Below are 17,188 nucleotides of genomic sequence, written 5' to 3' on the forward strand. Positions count from 1 at the left end.
CAGCTCCTTGGAGGTAGGTTTTCGGTAAAGGCCAGATAGAGGGTCTCAAATTTAAATGCCTTTTGGGGCTAGGTGGTTAACATTTGAAGCCGCCAGGTATAAGAGGAAATAGCGGAAACTTTGGCGAACTGGGCTAGTGTATATTATGACTAAAGGCATTCATACTCAGATTTTGTCAACTACAGCGATGCTGGCAAGCAAAACACTCGTACTGGCTGGAGTCGCTGCGAGTTTGCGATCCTGCATTCGTCTCGGCTCAGTATCTGCTTCTCCCTCATTGCTTCAACCTGCTGCAGATCCTCAGCCTGTCCCGCAGCCCCATCAGGCGCGCGCCGCGCAGAAGATCGTACCAAACTTTGGCGCGCCTCGTGAGGGCGCAGTGGCCCTCGCTGCGTTCCCGGGGTTGCTCCCCAATATCTCGAGGGACCAGCAACCGACTGAATCTTGGAGCGTCTCAGAGCCCGGTACGGGCTACATTCTGTATCCGCCAGAAACGGAGTTGTAGCGCCCGCGACCGTCTCCCTGGGGCGACTCGGGACCAGGAGCAGTCCAGATCAAGTGGGGAGATAGGAAGATACAGCGAGCGTGGGAAGCACGGGATCTAAGCCGGGTACCCGGCTGAGGGGCGGGGCCGGCCACAGAGGGGAGCCCCGCCCCGGCCCCGCCCCGCATAGCCCCGCCCCTACGCTCTAGAGTTTCGACTGCGGCTCCCACCCTGCACTGAGTCCCGGGACCCCGGGAGAGCAGCCGGTGTATGGTTGTGTTTCCTCTGCCTGCGCTGGACATCACTTGCGCGCTACAGAAAGCCCAGACCCTCTCCTACCAGCGCCCGCAGACACCCCCGCAGCCGCGGCCGAGCCGGGGCACCCTCGCCCTGTGCGCGGGTGCTTCTTGCACTGCGGCGCGCGTTCCCCGTCCGCGCCTTCTTCTCGGGGCAGGCCCGGGGAGAAAGAACCGGCGTCCGATTTCTGGGCGCTGCTCCTGGCGCGAGGTGCGGGATGGAGAGCAAGGCGCTGCTGGCCATCGCTCTGTGGTTCTGCGTGGAGACCCGGGCTGCCTCTGTGGGTAAGGAGCCCACTCCCTGAAAGGAGAGGTCGGGTGCGGGCGGAGAGATGGGGATGCGGAGAGGACCTGGAGGCCGGATCTAACTCGGAATGAGAGCTGGAGAGCGGAAGGTGACCTGACACTTTGTGTTCTTTCATTTCCCAGTGAGGAAACAGGCTCAGTGACTGGCTCAAGATCACCCAGGGAGTTGGTGGTCTCTTTGAGCCCAGTTCCTTTTCCACGACTCGGGTCTTGAACAGGGAGCGTGTCCTGCGGAGCCGACACACCCTCGGGCTCTCAGGAGGCGGGAGTGGGAAGGCCCCCCGGGGCTGGCAGGCAGGAGGTACCTACAGGCGGGAACAGGAGGTGAAACTTTGTCAGGCTGCGCGCACCATCCTAGCCCGGGCGCGAGGAAGGAAGCTTTGCAGGGAGCGCAAGCCAGTTCGCTCGGATCGCGCCGCGCTCCCAGCTCTGCCTCTGTAGGAGTCGAGCGGGATCCCGGGCTCTGCTGTTCCCTCTGGCTCGAACTCACATACACACCCACATCCTTCCCAGGGGAGGGAAACTTTTTGTTCCCCTTAGTGCAGGATGCCGCTCGCCTCTCAGAGAGAAGGGGAAATTGGGGCTTGGACCTGGGGCTGTGACAGGTTCCCAAAGTGTCTGCAAGTCAGTCACCTTTGTAAAGCATTTTGACATCTTTCAAAGCGCTTTGGTCCTTGGGGTAAAGGCGTGGTCAGAAGTTCACGTTCTGAAAAGTTACACTGAGAGACTTGGTAGCTAGAATTAGCGCCACTCGTCACTCTCCTTGCCACCTAAAGTTTCAGTCTTGTTCAAGACTAGGAGCACATACGCTTTTGGTGTAATAAAGTATCTCTTTCCTTTTCTTTCTCTCTTTTCTGTAGCCACCGTTTGCTAATTCCCGCTCTTTGGAGAGTGAGGAAGGAAAGAGGGTGGAGAAAGAAAAAAAGTCAAATAATTCAGGGAAAAAATTCCTTATATCGAAGGAAAGGAATCGTGTGGCTTAAAAAAAGACATCCACACTCATATGCAGTACCAAGATCATCTGTTTATAGTTACTGAGTTTTCTTAATAATGACTTGGTTCATCAGGCCGGCTCCACCATGGACACTCATTTGTCCCTGACAAGACCTCTCTCTCTCCCCCTTCATGGGGAGAGAGTGAGGGTCTGGAACATGTGGTGGTTCTGTATCCCACAAAGAAGTGAGTCTCTTTTAAGCCTGGGGTGTTTCATAGCGCAGCAGTGGTAACAGTAACCGGTTGCCCTGAATATAACGCTGAGGTTGCCCTTTGGAGTGTGTGACTTGCTTAATTGGATTGGGTTATAATTGGTGCCATCAAATTTTAGAGACAGAGGCACTGTTGTTTTTCCTTCCCGTCTTTGAGCTGGAAGGGTAATAGTGCACGAATTAATTAATTTTGGTTATGGGATTTGAACATAGAAGGGCTTTTTATTGAGTAGCAGCATATGTACTTCTTATAGTTATTTCTTTAGAACTTTCTGAAAAGTAGAACTCAAACTTGCCAGTGAAAATGAATGAAGCTTAATGGAGCAAAAAAAAAAAAAAAAAATTGAGTGTTGGTCTACAGATACGAATCCGAAGTTATTATGGATAGTCCCGTTGAATAGTTTTTTTGTCGAAGACATGTCTCTAGAATAGTGTGGTGTTGTCTTGGCTTCCTATGAATGGAGAACATATCTTTAACTTTTTTTTTTTATGTTGGACAGTGTGTCTAGAGTGTGAGATAATCTGTGGCAGTAATTCATGAGGGATCTTCAAGAATCTCTTGTTTTGGTGGTGGGGTGGGCGTAGCGTATTTAGAGCTTAGTCTTTACTGTCATTTTTTTTCTCACGTGAGAGTTCCCAAATAATGGGTTCTTTCTCATTTGGTCATTGAACAAATTGTATTAAGTCAGTGTCTTCAGCACGTTTCTCAACTTCGTGTTTCCCAGTCAAGTTTAATATCTGTGCTCATCTAAATGAATTGTTTTCATTTTTCTTTTTTTGGATAAAGTGGGAATCCGTTATTGGAAGGCTTTTCTTTTGCTTTTAAACATTTTGCCTTATTGTTTGCCTACTCTGGGGGCAGTTATTTCCTTCATATCGAAAAGCGCTATGCTATTTAACTGAAAATGACCACCTGGACCAATAGCTGTCCAAGAGTGGCCCATAGACCGCGTGTCATTGAAATACTTGTTAAAATGCAGATTTGTAAGCCTAGGGCTATTCTGACAGGTGCTAAAGTTTAAGAACCCTTGCCCCAAACACACGTCAGTACCAATGCCAAGTTAGTTCCTGAGATTTATTGATATGGCTTAATTTCCAGGGTTTTTTTTTTCACTATGATATTTATTGTCAAATCTACAGTTATGTCAGCAACCTATTTTGCACATCTGGGTGAATGTGTGAGAACATGCGTGATCAGTGGTTCACTTTGCCTGCAGCTGGTCACATTAGCGTTCACAGATTCAGTGCATTGGATATTTGCACTGGATGTTTGCTTATACTCTCTCGTTTTTCCTGATACTCTATTTACCCAACAAGGTCAATGCCACTTTAGGCCTAGGGAGTCATTTGTTCTTAGCTGATATGAGTGAAGGATCATATGAAGGTTGGATGCTTACCGAGCATCAGTCACTTTTTAAGGTGGTGTTTTGAAGATCTGGATATCAGTTAAGACCCAAGCACGGTGGACAGCTTTCCTTTCTTTGATGCTTTTTCAACACCTGGGAACTCTTTGCATTTAGTTGACAGAGAGCTCAGTTTTCTTGCTGTGGAGTGACCCATGGTGAAGAATTTGTCCCATGGTATTTTTAGGTAAAAACAGGTTTCTTGTGTTCCAAGCTTGGTATCAAGAGGAGCTCAGAGCTTTGATGAATAAGTCGAGATTCCCCAATTGTAGTTCATTAGAATTACAGTATTTTTTAGTCCCGCTCTTAAGGAAAAATATATTAATACATTTATTATGTGACATTGGAAAGTGCTTTCTTTTCCTCAGTTCCTCTCACCTAGTTTTAATGTACAGTCTTTCAACCTTGGCAGTTCAGTTACTAGAGGAAGTGCACTAGAAAATTAGTGAAGGAAAATAAGACAAGGTCATAGACACTCCCACCCCCTTCAGGCTACAGAGATGAACTATGTAGAAATGTCTCTGAGTAGTATTCGTTAATCAGCAATTTAGTCGATTGTGTGCATCCTATGTTTTATAAGAAATGTCAGTGGGTCCTTTCCCAAGGGAGTGAGATCATCAGATGGAGGTTCATTTGATTTCAATGTCCCATATCCTTTTGTAAGACCTTGAAGTTGGCAATGCAGGAAAACAGGAACTCCACCCTCGCTCCATGAATTGCAGAACTGTTGTGTTGGTTTATGACCATCTGCCCATTCTTCCTGTTATGACACAGCTTGTGAACTTTTACTGGGAATGGTGAAAAGTAAATTCACAGTTTTACACAATGAATTGCTGAAGAGGCCATTTAAAGTATGGAGTGTGCATTGTTTATGGAAGGTGTTTCCTATTGGGTCTGACTCAGTGGCAACTACATTCATTTATTTAATTTGTTTCTAGGTTTGTCTAGTGTTTCTCTTGATCCGCCCAGGCTCAGCATACAAAAAGACATACTTACTATTATGGCTAATACAACTCTGCAGATTACTTGCAGGTAAGGCTTCATTTTAGATTCAGATTTCCTGTGTTAGATAACTTGTTTATTGAGGGAAAAATAATTTCCATATGGCAGAATTATAATAGAGTTGTAGTCATTGTATATAAGTAGTGAGGTTTCTAAGAACTGATCTGGTAATGAAAAAATGAGGAAGGTCTTCTTTCAAAAATTCTATACAATTTTGCTAGCATTTTTTTCTACTCCTGTCTGCCAACACACACACACATATATATACCCCAATAACCAGTATAGGACCTGGCATGTGATATAGAGCACAAACTCGATAAATATTGAATGAGGGGCTGACCAAGTTGCATAGTGGTTAAGTTCATGCACTCTGCTTCAGCAGCCAGGGGTTCACAGGTTCAGCTCTCAGGCACAGACCTACACATTGCTCATCAAGTCATGCGGTGGCAGCATCTCACGTATAAAATGGAGGAAGATTGGCACAGATGTTAGCTCAGGGCCAATCTTCCTCACCAAAAAAATAAAATAAAATGTTGAATGAATAAATGAAATTGAAGATATACCCTTAAGGGATAGAGTTAAAGAAGTTTTGAGCCATATTTATTATACTCAGAATGGCTCTTAGACATCTGTTTAGCCCTTTTCAAGAACTTTATTTCGTGATAAAATTCTGACTAGTAGCAATTTAATATTTGGCCATTAATATTACCGAGTGCATGTTCTGCACAGGTAATGGAGTTCATGCTCTGGCTTGATGTTCTGGAATGCCTCTCTTCTCACTTGCAAACAAGAAGTCATGCTATTGATCTTTGCTAGCTGGGGAAACAGGCCTCTTTAACAAGAAAAGGCCTTTAAATTTTGCCTTCCAGCCCTTACTCCAGAAGGAAAAGTAGGAGACCTTGGGGTTTAATGTAGTGATTATGCATGACAGACCCAGAGCCTTCTCAGGACCAGTGTGTTTTGGCAGAGATGATGGGTGGAGGTGACCCTCCTCTTTAAGGAGTGCTGGGGCGCCACAGAGAACCTCGGGCAGCTTATTGCCATTGCTTCATGCTTGATGAAGACCAAGTGTTCCACACAGTGATACGGTCCATTTTAGATTGCAGAGTGTAAGGGATACCCTAGCCCCTTATCAAGGGTAGGTCATCAATACCCAGCCCTTAAGAAAAAACATAGTAACAGGTGCTGTTTCTCTAGCTTTTCTCTTTCAAGATACATTCCTCAGTAGATTTTCCTCTTACCCACCCTTCACGACAAAGGTTGTTTAAAATCCCCAAAGATTTTATCCCCTCCTCTTCTAAACTCTGCCTAAACATTTCTTATGTCCTGAAAAAGCTATGGAGTATATTAAAGGTAACTTCATTAATGTCGCTGCAACTTTGTGGGAAATTTCAAATTCTTTGAATGAAGGGTCGGTGATGATACATTCTTTGTGACGCTGACCATCTTCCTAGGAGACTTTTAGAGAAATGCTGTAATAAAAGTAGTCTGTGCTTCTGGCTCTGGCCGAATGCAGTCCTTACGAGGCCCGACAAGGCTCTGAGACAGTTGCACCCCTTCTTCCTAATCACCTAACTTCTTACTGTCCCACTTGCCTACTCTTATCTGGCCATTCCCGTAATACTCCAGAGATGCAACTAACCCAAGGCCTTTACATACGCTGTTCCCTTTGCCTGCAACACTGTTCCTCTCGATATTCATGTAGCCCGCTTCATCAAGCCCCCTCCCTTCAAACTCTTCACTCTTTTCTTTGCATCTTCTATGTTTTCTCCATAGTACCTTTTATACGATACATTTTACTTTGTTGTTCTTAGTGCCATCAAGTCGATTCTGACTCCTAGTGACGCTATGAACAGCAGCGGAACCCTGCCTTTTGCACCCTCCTTTCGTCGTCCAGCGCTGTATCAGACAACCCTCTGCTGCCATTCATGTTACTTACTTTTTAAAAATTTCCCCTTCATTGAAGTTACTTACTTACTTTTTTACTGCCTCTCTCCTCCAACTAGACCCAGGTTCCATCAGGGATTGACATTTGTCTCATTTGCTCACTGCTGTATCTCCAGTCTTTAACAACATTTGGCACACAGCACATGCTCAGTGTATATTTGTTGAATGAATGAGTTAATTAATAGAAAACTCAGGAATCCTTACAAGTGAGTTCTGCAGGCAAGTCTATGCCTTTTTGTCGTTTGTGGATCCAACCTGTCATTGTTGGTGGAAGACTTTGAACCTGTCTGTTGAGTTTATTTAAGTTTGAGAACTAAACCTTCTGTTTTTGTAGAAATAGTGTGTTTCTATGTAGAAACAGTGTGGCATTTCTCATTAATACTTCCCTGGAATTACTTTTTCAGGGGACAGAGGGACTTGGACTGGCTCTGGCCCAACACTCAGAGTGGCTCTGAGAAAAGAGTGGAGGTGACTGAGTGTAGTGACGGCATCTTCTGTAAGACGCTCACAATCCCAAAAGTGATCGGAAATGACACTGGAGCCTACAAGTGCTTCTACCGGGACACTGACACAGCCTCGGTGGTTTATGTCTACGTTCAGGGTAAGTGGGTAAGTGGGTAAGTGGGATTCACTTCTCATGTTGATTTACCGGTTATAAAACACAATAGATGCAAAGGAGAATCGCGTATAACAGAAGCCTCGCTCAAAAGGCCATTTGCCAACAGGAATATACAAAATTCTTCCCTCCCGAGGCTTCCTCTGAGAGTAAGACTCGTGGATTTGCGCTGCGGCGTGGGGTCTGTTTTATCCCTTTTGCCCAGTTAGTTTGATTCTCATCTTTGTTTCTAAGGGAAAATCTGTATTCACAATTGGCTATGGAGACTTGTAAAAAGCCTTCTGCTGTCTAAGAAAAAACCCTGAAATCCTTGAAAAGGAAGATTCGGGGATGAATTATGGCGAGGTTTCTCTGGAGAGAGAGGTTATCTACAGCAGAGTGGGAGATTTTCTCAAGAATGCACAGGGAAACAGGCAGGGCTCTGGAGCTTGCTTGTACATAGGAACTTTTCTTTTCCCACTTGTACTTTATAAAAAACAATTCCCAGACTTTTATGCAAATGAAGACACTGCCTAAAAGTACCTTTCGAGGACAATGTTTCTTTCCTTTACTCGTGTGGTCTGAAATCTTGCATGAATATGCCACATCTTTCTAGAGTTTGCCATTTGGGATTGACACCATGGAGGCCAATTTAACATCTATGTAGGATAAAATACAATGTTACATGTATTTAGTATTTATAATATGAATTATTCTTTCTTTTGTGTTTGAAAACTCTTACACTACCTTAATTTTCCTGTGGAAAACCTGCCTTAACTGAGATACCTATAATATTATTTTGGGGATTCTAAGTGTTGCATGGTATTTTGCTTGGATATACTAAATATTTTTCTTTTCAGCAAAGATGAGCTTTTTAGACATTTTATTTATACATTTATATACCGTTTTACATCCCAGAGGATTTGAGGCAGGTGAAGATGGCTTAGACTTTTGTCTAGAGGCATCTTTTACAGAGCAGGAATCTCATCAGCTTAGGGAAACACACTTGCATATCTCCATTTACATTTCAATAGCGCAATATGGTCAGTGCAATGAAAAGAGGAGGCCATGTCAAAATAATGTATGTCACTCCTGGATTGCACAATGTTCGAGAATTATTTTGCCCAGGGTAAGCACAATCCGCAAGAGGATTCTGTGCCCTCCTCCTCCCTTCTGCAGAATTTGAAAGAGACAAGGCTCAGATCTTTGAGAATTGCTGGCTCCTTTTGATCTGGCAGTCTTGGGAGATCAGGCTTTCTCAGAAGATTGCAAGGATTTCCTGCCTTAGGCCTGTCTGGAAGTACTACAAGACGAACCTCTCCCATAATGTCTCGTTATTTCCTTCTCCCCAAGTCAGGAAACCTGGAGACATTTGAAAATTCATTTCATGAGTTACAGTAAATATTTTATTTTGAGAGGATGGGTGGTTGTTTGGGTTTCTTTTGTTTATTTCCTTTTTTGGGGATACTGAAATAGAATTGATTTACTGAATAGCGTTGGTCTTACGTCAAGGGGTTAATTTAGCTTCCAAATCTTGCTCTGTAAGCAAGCTATGTAATATTTCACAGCATGTGGATGAAAGATAGGTAGTATTAAGAAGTCCGATCCCTAGCTCTGTTTATTTGTACACTACCCGTTTGGGTATACCATCAAATTCTGCTTCCTGTCTAAACCTAATGTTCTAGGAGTAAAGCTGTCCAAGATTTTGGTCATGAAGCTTTTAACAATGGGAAAGAAAACACTGAAGTATTCCCTGTGGACAACCCTTTAATGTCCTCTCTGGTCCCCACCTTACTTCCTTAGTCTTCTGACCCCATTCCCTCCAGCAATGGATGGAGCCAGGAAGTGGGTCTCGGCCTGCAAGATAATGGCTATGGCATGTGGTGGGCTGGGTTGGCTGCCTTTCTGTGCTTTCCAGCTGGGAAGGAAATCAAACTTCTGCTGTGGCAGGGAATTAGCTGCCTGTCTCCCCTTTGGTTTAATTAACTCTTTCTTCACTTGGACCAACCATCCCGAAGAGCTCTGAAAATGCTTGATCAGGTGTGTTGGGCAGAGCAGTGTGAACCGTTCTCTCTCTGAGATTTCAAGCATGACTTCACACCACATCAGCTCTCTCTCTGGGAAATGGAGTCTTTTCCCAGCAGTGTATTAACATTGGAGGAACAATGTTTGAATGACTTTAAAAATCTCTTTCGTTTTCTTCTCACTCTTTGCCATCACGGCTTTTCAAGTTTTTGTTACTGAAGGTAATAAAGACTGCTGAATCTTAAACTAATGCAATAACTGTGAAACATTATTTTATAAAGAATCTTATATCTAGTCTTTACAATCTTAAAATACCCACAGAAAACTTTTTCTTGAATAATTGAATTAAAAAATTGTTAGCTATTTCTAGTTTATTGTAAAGATCCTTTGGGATCCATTAATTCATTTTCATGGCATTTACATTATTTTTGTAAAGAAAGAGAATATGAATTTTTTTAACATCAATAAAACTTAGTAGGTAAAGTGTACAGAATTAAATTTAAATTTCTTAAAGCTTATGTATATGAAAAATGTATAGCATATATGAAAAATGTATATGTACGTATGAAAGTGTATATGAAAAATGAAAAAGTATGCTCCTTCATCTTGAAAAATATTCTAATGATCAATCTGTTTAAATGTGGAACCTATAAACTATACTCTGCTTGATGATTCTTGTGAAAGGAGTCACTCTCATTTTGGGAGTTTTCTTTCAGATTTTTCATACACAGACACACACACACACACCCCTCCTGTCACATGTCCTAGGAGCCAAATATCTGCCTGCAGACTAACCTGTGGATGCCTTTGCCTAGTGTGAGATGTCGTTCCCAATCATTTTCTTCTCTGTTTAGAGTTTGTGAACCTGAAAAATGACCAACTTTTCTAGTAAATGCCAATAACTAATGGAATTACATTTTCTTCTAGATTACAGATCTCCATTTATTGCTTCTGTCAGTGACCAGCATGGAGTGGTGTACATCACCGAGAACAAAAACAAAACTGTGGTGATTCCATGTCTTGGGTCCATTTCAAACCTCAATGTGTCACTCTGTGCAGTAAGTTACATCTTCTTCCGTCATCTCTTAGGTTTTTATAATTTCAAGCTAATATTAAGATGGGAAGCCTGTTTATCATATAATATCAGCAGTGAGTTTCAAAGATCCTTTAGGAAAGGCCAAGATGACAATAAATAAAACCAGTTTGTATTCTTAAAAATAAGATGAATTCTTTAGTGATTATCTGACATGGTTTCCACTTTGGAGAGCGCTTGATTAAATATTTGATATTTCTTTTTACTACCCAGAGGTATCCAGAAAAGAGGTTTGTTCCTGATGGTAACAGAATTTCCTGGGACAGCAAGAAAGGCTTCACGATTCCCAGCTACATGATCAGCTATGCCGGCATGGTCTTCTGTGAAGCAAAAATTAATGATGAAACTTACCAGTCTATTATGTACATAGTTGTGGTTGTAGGTAAGAGGACAGTTCTTTTCCTTATCATTAATACCAGACGATGAAGATTGGCTTCCTGTATTAAGATCTTGGAGATGAAAGTGTAGTGTGAAGGACAGGGAATATTGAAAAATATATTAATTCAAGATATGGTGTTAGGTAATTCCTTACATCTATTCTCCCTACCAAAAAGCCTGTGTGCAATCAAAGTTTTCTCTTTTCTTGCCAAGACCAAGAATGAAAAAGAATGCTATTAACTGGAGCATATTTTGTGGAAAATTCAATGTTCAGAGCATGGATGCCTGGCATCAATTCTTTCAATTGTACCTATTGTATGGAAAGTACAGCATTTTACTAAAGTTGGCCCCATTGATTATTGACTGCTCAAATTTTACTACTTTTTTATCCGCTGGGCTATAACATCTTTGAGATCTCTGCAAGTCTGCTTTGTAAATCTTTGTAGGCCATTTTTCTGGGAGTTACCAAGATTTGGAGAGGCCCTCAGGGAAAAATGATGTGGCACATTTTAAAGTTGCATCATTTTCAAAAAAAAATTTGTGCCAAGTTATACATTTGTTTTCCCTCTCACTTTCTGGTTTTCATTTTACTTGCTCCAGGGTACAGAATTTATGATGTGGTTCTGAGCCCCCCTCATGAAATCGAGTTGTCTGTTGGAGAGAAGCTTGTCTTAAATTGTACAGCAAGGACTGAACTAAATGTAGGGATTGACTTCAACTGGGAATACCCTTCTTTGAAGGTAACACTAACAATTCAAAGCCAGACCTCCAAATACTTTGATAATAAGCCCCAATGGAGTTTGCTTGAGAGAGATAGCGGCCTCTCTGGCCAGATAAAATGTAAGAGCCTTAACACACACACACACACACACTTCAAGAAAATTGCAGAGCATACAGCACCCGTGGAAAAAAAGACGCAATGCCAAGAACTCTGTCCCACTCTGCTATAATCAGCCTGTGAAGATTAGTTTTCTCATGGTGATTTCATCTTTCCAGGTTGCGTTATTTCTCTTTTCTCCGAAGTCTTTGATCTGTTTTCCCTTTAAGAAAATTTCTTTTCAAGAGGTGGCATGAGACACACTTCTCCTCAAACAGTGGTCCTATTTGCTTACTGTCTTGTGGTTCATATCCGTCTCATTCCCACTATGTGAGGTTTTAAAAGTCCTAATTCAGTTGGTTCCGTTTTTTTCTCCTGAAATCAAATATACTTATTGTCTACATATGTTAAAAGTTGTGAAGACCCTATTCGTAGCATGAAATAGTGTTCATCGAGGGCCGAGACTTGATTTTGTGGATATCTAGAAGCCCCTGGGTCATGTTGTGCTACTGGGTGAACTATGCTGGAGTAAACTCTTTTTCAGCATCAGCATAAGAAGCTTGTAAATCGGGACCTGAAAACCCAGTCAGGGAGTGAGATGAAGAAGTTTTTGAGCACCTTGACTATAGATGCTGTAACCCGGAGTGACCACGGGATGTACACCTGTGCGGCTTCCAGTGGGCTGATGACCAAGAAGAACAGCACGTTCGTCAGGATCCATGGTAAGCTAAGGTCTCCTTTGGAATGGTGCTCTGCCTTGGAAGGTGAGGGAATTTAAATACATTTAGATCAGTTAGTGATTCCTATTATGTTCATTCAGAAGATATTTTTGAGCTCTTGCTAGGGAGGCCACATTAACTAGAGGTCAAGAGCACAGCCTGGGTTCAAATCCCAACTTTAACGATGAGATGAGCTGATAGAGCAAGTGCTCACTAAATATTCCTTGCTGTAGTTGTTGCTGCTATTATTATTATTAAAATAGTAAGCAGAGTGTTATTATCTAAGATGGTTTTTAAATTTTCATTTTGTTGCAAGGTTGAGAGTCCTACTTGAATAAGCATAGACTTTGCAATTGGGGAAGCCTGGATCGAATTACTTTCTGTGGGGCTTTGAGCAAATAGCTTAATTTATCATTTATTCTTTTTCACTCACATAAATGTCTCAGTTTAGATGATAATTTATATGACACTCTACTTACAGGCCTTGGTGAGGATTTTGGATTTTATAATATGGAATGCAGAGAAGGGTTTGAACAGAGGGAGACATGCTCTGGCTTATGTTTTTATAGGATTACTGTGTCTTTTATGTGGAATACTTTAGAGAAGTAAGGACAGAGTAGAGAGACCAGTCAGGAGGCTAATGGCAGTGATCAGGTGAGAGGTGGCGGGTGGCTTGGACAAGAATGGCAGAGGTGGAGGTAGTGAGAAGTGATTTGATTCTGTATGTATTTTTGAAGGTAGAGCTAATAGGATCTGCCTATTGAGTCATAGGCTATGGGGTGTAAGAGGAAAAGAATGGAAGATGACTTTTGACTTTTTAGCATAAACAACTGAGTGCATGGTGGTGTTATTTACTAAGATAAGGAAGATTGAGAGGGGAGTAAGATTTGGGGAAACAGCGTTGGACAGGTTCATTCAGAGATGCCCATTAAACATCCAAGTGGAGATATTTAGTATATAAACCTGGAACCCAGAGAAGTCAGGGCAGGAGATAGAAATTTAGGAGGAGTATGAATAGTACTTTGTGTCTGCAGCTAGAAAAAGGTATGGATAAAGAGAAGAGGGCTGAGGACTGAGTCAGGGGACACATGGGGGAGTGTGTATAGGGTGTCATGGGAGCAGAGGGGAAGGAACACCGAAGGGTCCCTGGGGGACTTAGAGAAAGCTTTACAGAGGAGCAGATGCTTGAATTGAGGCTTGAACAGTCAGTAGGCTTGCAGAGTGCACGGGGGTGGGAGGAAAGCAAGCTTGAAGCCTGGAGGCGTGGGAGAAGATGGAACGTGATCTATAGAGAGATGGCATGGGGGATCTTGAACTGCAGCAACTCAGAACCCCCAAATCTTTGACTCTTCACTTGAAATGAAAATCTAAACCAAACCACCATTCATAATAAGTTGACATTTATGAGAATAATTATTATTATTTTTTTTTTCCAGAAAAACCTTTTGTTGCTTTTGGCAGTGGCATGGAATCTTTGGTGGAAGCTACAGTGGGAGACCATGTCAGAGTCCCTGTGAAGTGCCTTGGTTACCCTCCCCCTGAAATAAAATGGTGACTATTGGAAATAAATGCAAAGCATTTTTCCACATGGGAGCAAATCCTTAGATTGTACTAATTCCTGGGATTTTTTTCATAGGTATAAAAATGGAAGACCCATTGAGTCCAATCACACAATTAAAGTGGGGCATGTACTGACTATTATGGAAGTGAGTGAGAAAGATACAGGAAATTACACTGTCGTCCTCACCAATCCCATCTCAAAGGAGAAACAGAGCCACGTGGTATCTCTGGTCGTGAATGGTGAGTCCATTCGGTTTTCCTTCTCTGCCCAAAATCTATTATGAAGAGTAGGATTATGCCTAAACAGCCAGGCCACCGTTCGTCTGTCCCCTGCTGCTTCACCCGCATCATGAGTGGGCCCCCGTGTATAAAATGATCCAGAGTGGTGGAGTTGAAATGAGCTGTAGGACAGTGTGCTCTGAGCATGTTTGCTTAAGGGGCCATGTAAATGAGCTGTTTGGTGGGCAAATGCCATGAAATAAGAGAGCTGGGGGGACAGCTGTCGAGCTTAAGCCTTTGCTCCTGGCTCATGGAATGGTGCACCAGGTGTGCAAATGCGTAAGCCTCTTCTTGAATTTTGTGAAAGCTTCTAGTTTGACTTTGTAGTTGATGTCATCAGTGATGCACAGGCAGATTCCAGCTCAGAAGGTTTTTGCAGGTTGGCACTGTTGACTTGGTTGGAAGCTTTTTAAATTTTTATTGTTTTAAACACAAGTCTAGGATCTGACTCTGAGGTTGTAAAGGGAAGATATTTAAGGATGATTTGAACTTTGTTTTCTCCAACTGAAAGATACAAATAAGTGTTCTGGACAGGTTTGCGGGGGAAGGGTGTCATGGTCAAGTAAGTGTGGGAGGTGCTAAGTTGATGTAAAATAGTGTCTTTATTACAGGACTTCTCAGGACCTTTAATATGCTAATGTATATTGCCATGGTCCATGAGGAGAGGCATAGAGTATTCAAGGTTTAACAAACTTATTTGACCAGAGCACCCCTCCCTCTTTCCCCCAGTAAATTCATTAATATCTTGCTCCAAACACAGTTTGTGAAATGCTTCTCTGTCATAATTCTTTGTTCTCCCTACTGGCATGGCATATTAAAACTTCAGGATCTTCACTGTGACATATTAAGGTGCTTCCTCATATGTCCTGTCACTGCTCTGTATGTCTGCTGGACTTGGCTTCATTTCTTTGCTGGGAAATCAGCTTCAGGGAGTATCTTAAAGACAACAGGTTACAGAAAGTTCACTAAGAAGTTCTCAGGAGTAGGAGGTTGAGGAGGGGAGAGAAGCTGGAAAGCTGATACGTGGGGTCTGGAGAAGGAAATGAACAAGAAATAAAGCTGTAAGAATGGACAGTGAATAACCCCATGTCATCAATCCATGAAGTCACGAAACATTTGATTCACCCTAGCATTTGCCCTGCTATATAAAACAAACATAAAAAAGAAGTCGTTTGAAAGTATAGTCTGAGGCCTTAGGTTGATAGTGATGAGAAAATAGTTTTGCATTAATGACTTTGGGGCCACAAAGAAAGAAAGAAAAAAGGGAGAGAAGGAGGGAAAAAGAGGGAAGAAGATAAGAAAGGAAGGAAGGGGAAGAAGAAGAAAAAGAAAAAGAGGGAGACAGAGGAGAAGGAGAGGTGGGTGACCTTGGGCAAGTCATTTAACTTTCCTACGTTCATTTGTCCTGTGGAGGACAATGATGGTGGTTGTGAGGATTAAATTAGTTAATCAATCTAAAGCACTTATAACAAATGTATTCACTGTATTATTCACAACTATTTTCTGTCTAGAGCCTTGCCCTGTTCTCGTGAGATTGAGAGGACAAGAAGAACTAGCCCTATAACATACATGAGAAAAACCGAGGCGCAGGGTGGCGAGACTTGCACAAAATCACTCAGCTTATTAATTTAATATTATTGTTATGAGTATCGCTAGAAATCAGGTCTCCCGCTTCCAAGTCTAGATGTTCTTTGAAAAAGCAAATGGGGGCAAAATTATATTCTTAGAAAGATGTAGGCTTCAGTTGCCGAAAACTTCTACTTTCCATTCCTTGAAGCTGATTGACAATTTAAATGTTGTTTGTCCCATCTCCAGTCCCACCCCAGATTGGTGAGAAATCGCTGATCTCTCCTGTGGACTCTTACCAGTACGGCATCACTCAGACGCTGACGTGCACGGTCTATGCCGTGCCTCCCCCGCATCACATCCACTGGTATTGGCAGCTGGAGGAAGAGTGCACCTACAAGCCCATGTGAGTAGGGCCATGCCCTCTTTTTGCCTGCCATTTTGCATTTCTTATAGCCAAGCTATGATATGACTCCACTCTAAGCTGAGAAGCCTATTCCTAAGAAAGTTATCCTTCAAGTGGTACTCTTAATCTCCTTCCATCTTTCTCTGTCTCTTATGTTTTAAGAGATATCTTTCCTTAGGGTATCTCACTTTGAGATTAGCTAGCTGTCTCTTCTTATGTTAGCCCTGATGTATACCTCTCCAGATGTAGGTTCTTTGCTCAGTTTGCTAATTGCCAGTCTTTGGTTTTCCTCTTTATCCCAATCAACTGGTGAATAGCACACTCTCCTTATCTGTGAGAAGTCCATCTCAGAGGAAGTGCTGATGGATGCGAGGGAGCGATAGACCTTGCCACAGCCCTTGGAGTCTCAGGCCCAGCTTATCAGGTTCTAACACAAGTCCAGACATCCTTAGGAAAAAAAAACAACAACAAGCCACCCACCACCACCCTAAGCACTTCACTTCCTGTTGTTGTTTTTGAGATGACCACTACTGGTTTCTTCCTCAGATGCTGACCATTTCCTATACAAAGGCCACAGTCCCGGAGAGATTACTTTTAGAAGCCCAATGGCTTCTTAGTTTCCTTGCCTTCCTTTGAACTAAATTAACTTGAATTGTCTTGTCGATCCAATTTATGAATGGAGGTTTGTTCCCAGAATAGCTGCTTCCCTCCTGTATCCTGAATGAATCTACCTAGAACCTTTTCCTTCATTGCTGAGGCCTATTTTTAATTGGCGCCAAGTCTTGTAAAGTGGTAGGATGCACTGAAAGTTATTTCTAAGAACAGAATAATCAAAGTCTGACTCCTTTCCTTCCTATTGATTTGAATTAAAGAAAAATAGAATCCTAACGTGATCTGTTATCTCTTTTTTATAGCCAAGCTGCCTTAATGACAAACCCATACACTTGTAAAGAATGGAGAAATGTGGAGGACTTCCAGGGAGGAAATAAAATTGAAGTCAACAAAAATCAATTTGCCCTAATTGAAGGAAAAAACAAAGTGAGTTTGAAGTTCTTTAATATGAAAATCTCTCTCTCTCTTTCTCTTTTATGGAAGAATGGATGGATG

General features: G+C 42.4%; 1 protein-coding gene across 1 annotated transcript in view; it reads left to right on the forward strand.

The window, feature by feature from the left end:
• Positions 1-248: 248 nt before the first annotated feature.
• The window catches only part of KDR (kinase insert domain receptor), a 44,054-nt gene continuing 27,114 nt past the window's right edge, over positions 249-17,188 (forward strand). Inside the window, exons 1-11 of the mRNA XM_014850176.3 lie at positions 249-1,065; positions 4,633-4,726; positions 7,048-7,244; positions 10,191-10,321; positions 10,570-10,738; positions 11,335-11,474; positions 12,096-12,273; positions 13,707-13,821; positions 13,907-14,070; positions 15,925-16,081; positions 16,996-17,119. Coding sequence (XP_014705662.3) covers positions 999-1,065; positions 4,633-4,726; positions 7,048-7,244; positions 10,191-10,321; positions 10,570-10,738; positions 11,335-11,474; positions 12,096-12,273; positions 13,707-13,821; positions 13,907-14,070; positions 15,925-16,081; positions 16,996-17,119 — 1,536 coding nt within the window. The 5' untranslated portion in view covers positions 249-998. The remainder of the gene's footprint in view (positions 1,066-4,632; positions 4,727-7,047; positions 7,245-10,190; positions 10,322-10,569; positions 10,739-11,334; positions 11,475-12,095; positions 12,274-13,706; positions 13,822-13,906; positions 14,071-15,924; positions 16,082-16,995; positions 17,120-17,188) is intronic.

Source organism: Equus asinus, chromosome 3 (genome assembly GCF_041296235.1).
Source record: "Equus asinus isolate D_3611 breed Donkey chromosome 3, EquAss-T2T_v2, whole genome shotgun sequence".
In the NCBI taxonomy this organism is placed as follows: domain Eukaryota; kingdom Metazoa; phylum Chordata; class Mammalia; order Perissodactyla; family Equidae; genus Equus; species Equus asinus.